Here is a 13,257-nt window from a genome sequence, read left to right as displayed (position 1 = left end):
GCCAGGGGGTGGTGCCCCAACCCCCCAATCGGCCCTACCCTGAGCATGACTGAGGGTGGCATCGCAACCTCCCAATCCGCCCTGCTCTGTGCATAACAGGAGGCGGGGCCCCAACTCCCCAATGGGCCCTGCTCTGAGCCCGACCAGGGGTTACACCTAGGATTAGGCCTGCCCTCTGCCACTCGGGAGCAGGCCTAAACCAGCAGGTCCTTATCTCCTGATGGGTCCCAGACTGTGAGAGGGCACAGGCCAGGCTGAGGGACCTCCTCTCCCAACCCCGAGTGCACAAATTTTTGTGCACCGGGCCTCTAGTATATATATATATATATATATATATATATATATATATATATATATATATATTTGATTTCAGAGCGGAAGGGAGAAGGAGAGAAAGATAGATGATGAGAGAGAATCATTGATCAGCTGCCTCCTGCACACCCCACACTGGGGATCAAGCCCTCAGCCCGGGCATGTGCCTGGACCAGGAATTGAACCATGACCTCCTGGTTCATAGGTCGACACTCAACCACTAAGCCATGTGGGCTGGGCTCAGTTTGTATTTCTTTATTTCTGTACCTATCTCACCAGCCTCCAACCCCTCCCATCTGACAATCATCAGTTTGTTTCTGTATCTATGAGTTTGTTTTGTTTGTTTATTCTACTTTTTTATTGCTTTTAGAGAGGGAGGAAGAGAAAGAGAGAGAGAGAGAGAGAGAGAGAGAGAGAGAGAGAGAGAGAGAGAAACATTGATATGCGAGAGATACATCATCAGTGGCCTCCCATATGCACCCCGACCGGGTATCAATCCCACAGCCTAGGTATGCATTCTGACCGGGAATCGAACCCAAAGCCTTCCAGTGCAAGGACAACGCTCCAACCAACTGCGGCTCGCTGGTCAGGGCTGTGTATTCTGCTTTTGAGATGCCACATATAAGTGAGACCATGTGGCACTTGTCCCTCTCGGTCTGACTCACTGCATCCAGGACAATACCCTCGAGGTCCATCCGTGTTGTTGTAAATAGTAAGATTTCATTCTTTTTCATGGTAAGCAGTTATTGCCATCCTATCCATTGTTTTCTGACTGTTTTTATAGTTTCTGTTCCTCTCTTATTCTCTTGCTCCCTTCTTTTGTATTTTTTTCATCTTTATTGTTGAAAGTATTACATATGTCCCCATTTTCCCCCCATTGACCTCTTCTAGCCCTCCCCACCCCCCACCCCAGGCCTCTTGCATATTGTTGACTTTCTGTAGTGTTGTATCTTGTTTCCTCTGTATCTCTTGTAGATTTTTCAGTTTATGGTTTCCATGGGTTTCGTATATAGCAAGCCATGTTTACACCTTCCATGTTAAGTGGATGGTCGCTTAAGTTCAAACACTTTCTAAAATCACTATCATTTTTACTCACCCCTTCATATTTATGTTGTTATCATGTTTTTTGTGTGTTTGTGTGTATCCTTTAATTTACTGTTGTAATTACACATAATCTTCCCACTTTTTAAAATATTTTTATTGGTTTCAGAGAGGAAGGGAGAAAGAAAGATAAAAACATCAATGACGAGAGAGAATCATTGATCGGCTGCCTCCTGCACGCCCCTTACTGGGGATCAACCCCACAACTTGGGCATGTGCCCTTGACCGAAATCAAACCAGGGACCCTACAGACCTCAGGCCAACACTCTAGTCACTGAGCCAAACCAGCCAAGGTTGATCTTCCATTTCTGCCTTTTAATCTTTGTCCTAGCTTTAGTGTTGGTCGATCTACTGACTGTATTATGTGTTTGTCTCTGTCAGTGAGACATTTTTTCTTTGCAGTATTTTCTTATTCATATTTTTTATTTTTTCCTACTTCTTTTTAAAGAAGACGCTTTAACATTTCTTGTGGTACTAGTTAGTGGTAGTAAACTTATTTAGCTTTTTCTTATCTGGAAAGTTTTTCATCATTATTTCTTTTTGTTTTGTTTTGTTTTTTGTTAATATTCATCTGAGAATATTTTTTCCATTGATTTTTAGAGAGAGTGGAAGGAAGTGGGAGAGGCAGAGAGAGAAACATCGAGGTGAAAGAGACACATCGATTGATTGCCTCCTGCATAGGCCCCAAATAAGGCCAGGGATCAGGCCGGCAAACGAGGTATGTGCCCTTGACCAGAATTGAACTCGTGACCTTCAGTGTGGACGCCAATGTTCTAACCACTGAGCAACAGGCTAGGCCATCATTATTTCTTAAATAGATTTTTAATCCCTTGCTCTTTCTCTCCTTCTTCTGCTACCCCTATGATGTGAATGTTGTTACACTTTATGTTGTCCCAGAGGTCCTTTAAACTATTTCCTTTTTTTTTTCTTCTTTTTACTGTTCTGATTGGGTGTTTTCCACTGCCTTTTTTATTTTAATAAGTTTTTATTTATTTTTATTTTTATTTTTTTAGAGAGAGGAAGGGAGCGGGAAAGAGACAGAAACATCGATGAGAGAGAAACATAAACTATTTCCTCTAGTCTGCTGTTGGTGCGCTGTGATGTATTCTGCATTTGTGATAAGGATTTGAACATGATGTTTGCATGATACTAGACACATCATATGTGTTCAGTGAGAAATAGTTATTAATAACAATATGATTGACTTGTAGGCAGAGTTGAGCCTTCCCAAGAGACAAATGTACTCCCCTTCCCACTCCCACCCTCGCCCCGTGGCCTGTGGGGTTCGGAAACCACACTGTCGTAGTTAAACTATCATTTACCTGAGGGCAGAGATCATGTATATCTCACTTGTTTCTGTGTTTCCAACACCTGGCTTGTGCCTGGCACATGACAAGAGTTCCATCCATTTTTATTGACTCGCTGACTGACTGGCTGGGAGAGATAGGGCCTGAGATCTCGGAAACTCAGCTCAGTCCCTGTCCTTGGCAATGCTTGGCTGTCTTGTTGGAATTGTCCTGTTTCCTTCCAAGCAGGTACCTCTTTGATGATCTCATCTCAAAAGGACAGTAAAACGTTGCTGTATGAGGACCCGGGGTGAAGTGGCTCTCTTGTCAGAGCTCCAGCCCTGAGCACCCAGGAGTTCCCCCCTTGATTCGTTAGTTCCAGCAACAACTAGCAACAAGCAACAACTGGCTAAGATACCGGCAACAAATGGTGTCAGCAATGTTATTTCCCCCGTGAAGAAACAGGCCCAGGCCATTGACTACCCAGCATCCAAGGCTGTTTGTTCTCTGTGCAAGCCAGAGTCTCTGCAATGGGAATCCAGCTCTCTCTCCCTCCACGCCACCTCCCACCCTTGACTCCTTAACGGAAGAGCAAGGACAGCTGCACCTGCAGCCTGCCGAGCCCCAGCTGACCACACTTGAAGCTGAGGGCGGAGGCTCTGGGTTCCTGCCTTCTCGCAGGGGCCCCAGCCTGAAGGGTACTGGGTGGAGCCAGGCGAGTACTGCGCAGGCTGGCTGGCTGCTAGCGGTTGCTCAGTGCTTCTGCGGGAGAAGGACAGCGACCGACATGGAGCAGGGGAAGCGTCTGGCCGGCCTCATCCTGGCAATCTCTCTTCTTCAAGGTAAGGGCGGCTTAGGGGGCCTGGCAGCCTGGAGAGAGACTCAAGGCCACCACCATGGGACAAGAATATTGGGATCCATGACCTTGAGCCAGCCTCGGCTATCACCTTGGAGTTCAGAGAAAGCAGAGTAAAAATAAAGCCTCTTACTATTCTCTGTTAGAGGAAGCAGTGTCCCATGAGAGAGGTGGGTCCCCATCTCCTGAGGGATCAAATCAGAGAACTTAGCTGTCTAGAGAGAAAACCCGGATGTCACCATCTTAGGTTTGAATGTAGCCGAAAAGGGCACAGGCCAGGAACCTGAAAAGAAAAGGTATGTGTTTTTAAATCAGCTGGGTGAGGAGTAAACCTGTAAAGCACCCACTCAGTTGGTCAGTCCATCAACTGGTCAACCAGGATGGGGGGGGGGGTCCTATTATGTAAGAGACCAGGAAGATATAAAGATAAATGAAAACCTTCTGTCCTGCCCTGGCTGGCGTGGCTCAGTTGCTTAGAGCATCATCCCATACACCAAAAGGTGGTGGGTTCAATTCCTAGTCAGGGCACATACCTAGGTTGTGGAGTTCAGTCCCCAGTTGGGTCGCATGCCAGAGGCAACTGATCAATCTCTCTTCTTCTCTTTCTCTCCCTCCCGCCCCTACAGGGACTTCTTCTCTGTAAAAAAAAAAAAAAAAAAAAAAAATTCATTCTGCCTAAAGAACTCATAAACTAATTATATGGATAAGTTTCAGTGTTTCCAGATTGAATGTTCGGTACAATAAAAGATGCCTGTATGAATATTCAGTTGTAAATATCCACTGGGAAGTGGGTGGACTGAGCCAATGCCTACATTATGGACTGGAGATGGTTCCCCACACAATGGGAAAGCTAACACCGTGAAAGTTGTTGGAATCACACAGGTACTATGTTAAATGTGAGGATGAGGGGGCTGAGGATAGAACTGTGAGGATACCAACCTTTAAGGGGGAGTTAGGGAAAAAGTATCAATGGAAAGAGATAAGGGAATGATCAAAGAGCTGGAATAATCAGATGATTCCAATACTATGGAAACCGAAGAAGTAGAAAGTTTCCAAAGGAGAAAGTCACTGACAGTATGAAATTTTAAAGAGTGATCCACTAATATAAGAATATATTTATAAGTTTAAGTTTGTGGGATTTGGCAAAATAAAGGTCATGGATAATTTAGAACCATTTCCTTGGGGTAGTGTGAGTAGAAGTCAAATGGAAATGAGTTGAAGGGGAAGGGCAGATAATAAAGATAAGAAAGCGTAGACCAGTGGTTGGCAAACTCATTAGTCAACAGAGCCAAATATCAACAGTACAACGATTGAAATTTCTTTAAGAGCCAAATTTTTTAAACTTAAACTATATAGGTAGGTACATTGTTATTAACTTAATTAGGGTGCTCCTGAGGCTGAGGAAGAGCCACACTCAAGGGGCCAAAGAGCCGCATGTGGCTTGAGAGCCACAGTTTGCCGACCACTGGCCATAGACTATTCTTCAAAGAAGTTTGGAAGAAAAGAAAGGATAGTTTGAGTGGTAAATAGGGGGGAAACAGAGTCTACGAATAAATTTTTTGAGTGTGAAAGAAATTTAAGCATGTTTCTAGGCTGAAGGAGAAGATAGTGAATAGAGGTCCTGGAGTTGATGTTGAAAGGATGGAGTCAAGAGTGGGGTCGATGGCACAGAGGGAAAGGCAACCTCACCCTCTAGACTAGAGGGAGGAAGTGCCGACGGCTTCAGCCACAGGCAGGCTTGCCGAAGAAAGCTGCCGGAGGCAGGGCCGTGGCAGCATTTGTTCTCAAACTGAGAGGGAGACAGTGCCACCTGCTGGTGACTGAGTGGGTCATGAGGGGGACAGCGAGTGTATAATTACTCTGCGGGGAGTGCAGGATGACACAGGTGGAAGGGCCATGCCTAGAGCCCGTGTGAGGCAGAAGGAGCACCAGGCTGGGCAGCAGAAGCCCGCGCCCACCCCCAGTGCGCTGCGGGAACTCCGACAATTCTTGCTCCCGCGGGGCTCATTCTCTCAGCACTCAACCCAGGAAACTTGACTACCTGAGCTCTCACGTCCCAAAAGGAAGCAGGACTCAGATAAGCAAAATTAAAGGATGCTAGCAGTCAGTTACACCCTCTTTCCTATGGAACCTGAGTTAAAATAAGGGGCCTCTTTGTCCCTCCCATAGTGAGCAGGCGGTTGGGGAAAAGAACTAGTGAGAAATCTTGCTTAACTGTTTGTCTTGATTTTTAAATTTGTTCTCATTTATTCACCTATGCATCTATTCAACAAATATAAAGCTCTTATTATGTTCCAGGCACTGTGCTAGGTACCAGTCACAAAGAGTTCAGCCTTGTGTAAGATCCTAAGACAGCTGACTCCTTTCAACTACTTCCATCATACTTTGTTTTTTCTTTTATTTCTTCTTTTTTAATTATATTTTTATTGATTTCAGAGAGGAAGGGAAAGGAAGCGAGGGATAGAAACATCAATGATGAGAGGGAATCATTGATTGGCTGCCTCCTACACATCTCCTACTGGGGATGGAGCCCACAACCCGGGCATGTGCCCTCACCGGGAATCGAACTGTGACCTCCTGGTTCATAGGTTGACACTCCTATGAACTGAGCCATGGCACCCAGGCCATCATACTTCTAGTCATGCCCCATTATTTCCTTCCAGCCATACTACCTCTCTTGCCCTTTCCAGGCCTGTATCTTTGCTTAGCTATCCTTTCTTTCCAGAATGCCTTTCTCTGTCTCGTGAATTCCTCTCTGTTAAGCTTTCCTGTCACTCACCGTTGGGCAAAATCAATAGATTCTATCCCCTTCCACATGTATTCTTATAAATACTAAAGGATGATTTATGTTTTATTACATTAATTACATATGTGCTTATTTCCCCCTTCACTGTAAACTCTTTGGAAGCAGCATCTAATTCTTCATATCCCCACCCTTTTCGTTCTCGCTGCTTAATCATGACAGGAACACAAGAGTGCCCAGTAAATGTTTGTATCAAATCCAGTCGGATTGAACTCCAGTGCTAGTTCTCTGCAGTAGTCCTACCATACAACTCTACTACTCTAGATTTTGAGACAGATTTGGGATCTTGAACAGCTAACTCCCATAGGACATCCAGGGTTTCTACAAGAAATAAGTCGTCAAAACTGAAGGGTTTAGCAGTCACTCGGCTCTGAAAGGCTTTAGCTCGTGCACACTCACGCCTTGCCAGGACCTCAGCTGCTGAAGGGACTGTGTTCCAGCCTGTGCAGACGACACCCTTCCATATGCTGCAATACAACTCTGATGCTAAGAGTGAGCATCAAGCCCCAGGAGTTAAGAGCAGTCACCAACAAGACTGCCCTCACTTTATTTTTTGTTTGTTTGTTTTGTTGTTGTTAATCCCCATCCGAGGATATTTTTTCATTGATTTTTAGACAGAGTGGAAGAGAGAGGGAAAATCAGAAACACTGATGTGAGAGAAACATATAATTGGTTGCCTCCTACACGGGCCCTGAGCCTGGGCTGGGCAATAGCTTGTAACCAACATACATGCCCTTGACCGGAATCGAACCCGGGACCCTTTGGTCTGCAGGCCGACACGCTATCCACTGAGCCAAACTGGCTAGGGAAAGACTTCCCTCACTTTAAATGCCAAGCACAAGTTCAGGGATCTCCAGGACACCCACACTTCTGGCAAACTGGGTTCCCACCACCCCCTCAGGTTTATCAATTTGCTGTAACAGCTCATAGAACTCAGAAAAACACTACACTCACTATTACAGTTTTATTCTAAAAAATGAAATCAGGACCAGCTACATAAAGAGACACATAGGATGGGATCTGGGAGGTTCCTGAGCACAGAGCCTCCGTGCCTCTCCCGGGAAATCAGGAGACATCCCCTCCTGGCACACTGATGTGTTCAACCAGGAAGCGCCACTGAGTTTTTCTTGGGGTTTCATTACGCAGGCATGAATAACTGAATAATTGGCCAGGGACTAAACTCAATCTCCAGTGCCCCTCCCCTCCTAGAGCTCAAAGTTCCAATTCTCAAATCACCTCCTTGGTCTTGACCAACCCTTTCCTGAATCATCGCATTCATATAGTGGTAAACTCACCTATTGCCCAAGGGCACACCAAGAATAACAAAGGCACTCCTTAAATTCCAAGGGCTTAGAAACTCTCCCCAGGAATTCATGCCAGTGACCTGATAAATTCTTCATTACACAACGCCCGCCCGGGATTCAGTTTGGTGACTCGGGTTAACAATCCAGGGACATAGGTATAGATGTGTACTCCTGTGGCCTAGCATCTCTCTTCATTTTGGCCGCAATGACCACCTAAATGACACCACAGGGCACCTGAATAACTCCATGCCCAGCTGATCCTCTGTCTCTCTTCTGTCCCTACAGGTACAATTGCCCAGTCGAAAGAAGGTAAGGAAATGGCTTCTTTCTCTGCTGAAACTCTGAGGAAATTCATGGAAATATGCCTTCCTAAAACAGTAGTTCTAGATGAGATAGTGATGAGTAACAAACTTCTCCATTGTCAACCAAATCAGTGGCCAATCATGACCAGCAATTAATTGTCTGATTCTTGGAGGAGGTTGGCGCTACTCAAAATGTTACCCATGAACCAACCGCATAGACATCGTCTGGGGGAACTGTAGCATCTCAGCCCCTCCCCAGAACTACTCACTTAGAACCTGAAGTTCTAACTAGATCCCCATGTGCTTCATGTACAAATTGATGTTTGAGAAGACTGCGATAACGCGGTCTTCTTCTGTTACCCTGGGGTGGAAAGAATGTCAGAGGCAAGATCTTTAACAGACCACGGCTTTTCCCTTTTCAGGAAACCATTTGATAACAGTGGATGACGATCAAGAAGATGGTTCAGTACTTCTGACTTGTAACTTGGAAGGCAAAGATATCAAGTGGTTTAAAGATGGGAAGGAAATCGTTACTACGAATGGAAAAACATGGAACCTGGGAAGCAGTTTGAAGGACCCTCAAGGGACATATTGGTGTCGAGGATCAGCGAACAATTCGCAATCACTCCACGTGTATTATAGAAGTATGTGACCCCCCTTCGGTTTGCTTGCTGTGAAATTAAGCTGTACTTGCTGTTGGTGATTTTCTGTACGGAATGAGTGAAAAGTAGATACTGAAGAGTGATAAAATGGATGCTAAACATCCAGTTCTCTTCATCTCAGCTTGCCTCTCTTTGAAAATAACAAGACAGTTCCCCCAGCTTCTTTTTTTTAAATATATTTTTATTGATTTTAGAGAGGAAGGGAGCGGGAGAGAGAGATAGAAACATCAATGGTGAGAGAAAAATCATTGATCTACTACCTCCTGCACACCCCCTGCTGGGGACCAAGCTCTCAACCCAGGCATGTGCCCTTGATCAGAATTGAACCTGGGATGCTTCAGTCTGCAGGTCGACACTCTATCCACTGAGCCAAACCAGCGAGGGCTCCACCATCTTCTTGGTAAAACACAGCCAGTCCCCAAAGACTGGCTTACCTTTGTGTGGGTCCCCTGGATTGGAGCAGTTAGCAATTTGCATAAACTAAGTTAGGGTGGGCAGGGGAGAGGAGAGATGACAGTGCGCAGCAGCCAGATGTGGAAGGAACTGAGCACAGAGAAGCACATCGGGTCTTTGTCCTGTTCCACACAGTGCCCAGCAGTAAGACTACCCGGGCTTCTCCAGGACTTTGGGAAGAGACAGGAACACCAAGAAGCATTGCATTTAGTCCAAGGATCTTCCCCGGCCATTCCCTTGCCACACAGCCCACAGAGGGAGCAGTCTGGTGCCTTCGCTAGACAAAGGCATATTGTTGGTAGACAGGAGAGAAAGATCCAGAAAAACAACTTTCACACCCTGAAGCAGACTCATCTCTCCTTTCCTCGCAGTGTGTCAGAACTGCATTGAGCTGAATGCATCCACTGTGTCTGGCTTTGTCTTCGCCGAGATCTTCAGCATTTTCTTCCTTGCTGTTGGGGTGTACTTCGTTGCTGGGCAGGATGGAGTTCGCCAATCAAGAGGTAAAAGAATGTTTTTAGATGAAATAGGAGACCACCTGGGGCCCTCAACTTTCTTCCAACCAAAATAGCCCCAAGAGAAGAGCCTACGTTGTTGGCACCTGCTGGTGAGGCTCTCTCTGTGGCCAGAAGGAACGCTAGTGTTTTCACAGCATATTTACCTATCTCAAGATCCAACTCCCCTGATTCATCCTCTATGGTTTTTAGAAAACTCTTTATTGAAGTAAAACCTACATACAGAAAAGGGCATGAATCACAAGCACACAGCTCAATAAGATTTAATAAAGTAAGCACCCCCATGAATCCAGCACCCGGTTTAAGAAAGAATATCACCAACATCTTAGAAGTCCGCCTTGTGGTCACTTGCAGACTCTCCCTATCCCCAAAAGTGAGCACTATGCAGACTTACAACATTGATTAATTTTGTCTGTTCTTGCCCTAACCGGTTTGGCTCAGTGGATGGAGCGTCGCCTGGCGGACTGAGGGGTCCTGGGTTCGATTCCGGTCGGGGGCATGTGCCTTGGTTGCGGGCACATACCCAGTGGGGGGTGTGCAGGAGGCAGCTGATCGATGTTTTTCTCTCATCGATGTTTCTGGCTCTCTGTCCCTCTCCCCTCCTCTCTGTGGAAAATCAATGGGATATATTTTAAAAAAATTTTTTTGTCTGTTCTTGTGCCTTATGTAAATGGACTCATACAGTAAGTACTACTGTGTGTGACTTCTTTTACTCAATAATGTGCTTGTGATATCCACTCATATTCATATATATACATATATATATGTTTTTATTGACTTCAGAGAGGAAGGGAGAGGGAGAGAGAGAGAGAAACATTAATGATGAGAGAGAATCATAGATTGGCTGCCTCCTGCACACCCTTCATGGGGATGGAGCCCACAACCTGGGCATGTACCCTGACCAAGAATCGAACCGTGACCTTCTGGTTCATAGGTTGATGCTCAACCACTGAGCCACACCAGCCGGGCATCCACTCATATTCTTGTATGTAGGTGTATTTCACTAATTCTTATTGCTATTTAGTATTCCATTGTGTGACTATAACCCAATTTATCATCCTCTCTACTGTGCGTGTGTGTGTGTGTGTTTTGTTTTGTTTATCTTTTGTGCAGCTTCAGACAAGCAGACCCTGTTGTCCAATGACCAGCTCTACCAGGTAAGGGAATAAGGAATGACAAACATTGCTACAATTAGTGGTGGTTTAGCATTTTGAAATGGGGGTGGGGGCAAGTTATTTGGCAGATACTAGACAGATAAGAAACTGCTTAGGACATGCCAGATGATCGCACAGTTATCCCTCTGGGTGGAAAGGATGAAATAAGGAGGAGGATTGAGAGGGGCTGCGCTCAGGATCTAGTCAGCAAAACCAAAGAACACACGGAGAGGAAAAGCCTCCTTCTGCCCCCAGGATCACAAAGCACCCGCTTCAAAGCCTTGCACATGAAAAGCACTCAGTACACCTGCATCTGACTAACTCATGAAGGGTAGGGGAATTGCGCTTATGACTATGCTGTCCTTTTAGCCCCTCAAGGATCGGGAAGATGACCAATACAGCCACCTTCAAGGAAACCAACTGAGGAGAAACTGAGCTCAGGACTCCGAGGAGCTGTGTCCTACACCATTTCCAAGGCAGTGCCTTCGCATTCCCTGCCCTCCCACTGTGCCACGTCTGTCTCCTTTCCCTAAGCAGCTATGAAGACCAGGGGTGGGGGTGCAGGCTGATTGTGGAAGCCCATTTCTAAAAACACAGGGGCTAGTGCAAATTTTCTTGACCTAAAAAAATATGAAAACTGTGTATGTCTTTAAATCCTTTCAGAAGAGGAATGCTGAATATTAATCTTACTAGAGGCCCAGTGCATGAAATTCATGCACTGGGGGGAGGGTGTCCCTCAGCCCAGCCTGCACCCTCTCCAATCTGGGACCCCGCAGGGGATGTCCAACTGCCAGTTTATGCCCGATCCCACAGGGGCAGTCAGACATCCCTCTCACAATCTGGGACTGCTGGCTCCCAACCGCTCGCCTGCCTGCCTGCCTGCCTGCCTGATTGCCCCTAACCGCTTCTGCCTGCCAGCCTGATCACCTCCTAACCACTCCCCTGCCAGCCTGATCAACACCTAACTGTTCCCCTGCTGGCCCAATTGCCCCCAACTGCCCTCCTCTGCTGGCCCAGTCGCCCCCAACTGTCCTCCCTCCCCTGTAGGCCTGGTCGCCCCCAACTGCCCTCCCCTGCTGGCCTGATTGCCCGCAACTGCCCTCCCCTGCTGGCCATCTTGTGGTGGCCATCTTTGACCACATGGGGGTGGCCATCTTGTACAAGGGTGTGATGGTCAATTTGTATATTACCTCTTTATTATATAGGATTTCTATATAAATGTTTCTCAACATCCACACTATTAACATTTTGGTCTACTTGTATACATAAATGCATAGCCCATGGATGCAGACAGTGGGGTGGTGAGGGCCTGGGGTGGGCGGCGAGGGGGTGGGGATCTGGAGGGGATAGATGGGGGGGAGAGGGGGACATATGTAATACTTTCAACCATAATGATTTAAAATGACAAAAACATTTGGTCTATCCCTAACCGGTTTGGCTCAGTGGATGGAGCGTCGGCCTGCGGACTGAAGGGTCCCAGGTTCAATTCCGGTCAAGGGCATGTGCCTTGGTTGCGGGCACATCCCCAGTGGGGGGTGTGCAGGAGGCAGCTAATTGATGTTTCTCTCTCATTGATGTTTCTAACTCTCTAACCCTTTCCCTTCCTCTCTGTAAAAAAATCAATAAAATATATTAAAAAAAAACATTTGGTCTGGGTAATTCTTATGGTGAGAGTACTGTCCTGTGCTTTGTAGGGTTTTTAACAGCCTCCCTGGCCTCTAGTCACCAGAGGTTAGCAGTACCCCCATTTTGACAACCAAAACTATCTCCAGATATTGCAAGTGTCCCCTTAGGGGCAAAATCACTCTTAGTTAAGAACCACTGATCTATATTAGCTTTCAATCAACCAACCAATCAATCAGAAGTTTCAATCAGGAAAACAGGGCCCAAGCATTATTTGGTTTTCTGAACCAACTAATTTTTTTTAATCCAGATATTCTTAAGTGGATAAATTTGATAAAAATTACTAAGAACAGGTGAGGTCACTTAAAATGAATGCATTATATAGCAAATTATACCTCAATACACTTATTTTTTAAAAGACATTTTTACAACGTTAGTCATTGCACCATTCATTGTATGAGCAAGAGATTGAAACTAACTGAAATCTCCATCACAGTTTACAAGGTTTGGGTACGACTTTAAAATTACTGTTTCACATCAAAATTATAACCACATCACAATTATAACAAAACTACAGAACAACCATCATTCAGAACCACCTAAAGTCTATCTGAACAGAAGTAATATAACTTAGGATATAACGAAGAAGACACAGAGAGTCTGGTAGGAGAAGCAGAGAGGTAGAACTGGCTGGTCCCACACCCACGTGTGGTAGTTAAAAATGGGGAGGGATATATCGGCTACAGAGCTCCGCCTTGAGGAGTGAGGGGCCTCGGCCCCACACCAGGCCCCCCAGCCCAGAGTTCCAGTGCCAGGAGGAGAACTTCCCATAACTTCTGCCTGTAAAAACCAGCAAGGATTGTGGCTGAATGAGATGGAGTGCTGC

General features: G+C 45.9%; 1 protein-coding gene and 1 long non-coding RNA gene across 2 annotated transcripts; one reads left to right on the top strand and one right to left on the bottom strand.

Annotated features, from left to right (window-relative positions):
- Positions 1 to 3,164: 3,164 nt before the first annotated feature.
- On the top strand, positions 3,165 to 12,000 carry LOC132240482 (T-cell surface glycoprotein CD3 gamma chain). The gene is made up of 6 exons (XM_059707689.1): positions 3,165 to 3,541; positions 7,948 to 7,971; positions 8,387 to 8,608; positions 9,451 to 9,582; positions 10,708 to 10,751; positions 11,118 to 12,000. The coding sequence occupies exons 1-6, from the start codon at positions 3,487 to 3,489 to the stop codon at positions 11,181 to 11,183; spliced, it is 543 nt and encodes a 180-aa protein (XP_059563672.1). The 5' UTR covers positions 3,165 to 3,486; the 3' UTR covers positions 11,184 to 12,000.
- On the bottom strand, positions 3,408 to 7,479 carry LOC132240483 (uncharacterized). The gene is made up of 3 exons (XR_009454342.1): positions 7,313 to 7,479; positions 4,089 to 4,192; positions 3,408 to 3,838 (listed from the first exon to the last, which is right to left on the bottom strand). It is a non-coding gene; the product is annotated as an uncharacterized LOC132240483 (long non-coding RNA).
- Positions 12,001 to 13,257: the final 1,257 nt, after the last annotated feature.

Source organism: Myotis daubentonii, chromosome 9, assembly GCF_963259705.1.
Source record: "Myotis daubentonii chromosome 9, mMyoDau2.1, whole genome shotgun sequence".
NCBI classification, from domain to species: Eukaryota; Metazoa; Chordata; class Mammalia; order Chiroptera; family Vespertilionidae; genus Myotis; species Myotis daubentonii.
This window is presented reverse-complemented; position numbering and strand designations above follow the sequence as displayed.

What these genes read in the sequence shown, in the direction of transcription:
- LOC132240482 (XM_059707689.1), top strand. Translation starts at nt 3,487, where the DNA reads ATGGAGCAGGGGAAGCGTCTGGCCGGCCTCATCCTGGCAATCTCTCTT. An exon ending in TGGAGTTCGCCAATCAAGAG is followed by an intron (nt 9,583 to 10,707) that starts GTAAAAGAATGT and finishes TCTTTTGTGCAG; the next exon opens with CTTCAGACAAGCAGACCCTG. An exon ending in CCAATGACCAGCTCTACCAG is followed by an intron (nt 10,752 to 11,117) that starts GTAAGGGAATAA and finishes CTGTCCTTTTAG; the next exon opens with CCCCTCAAGGATCGGGAAGA.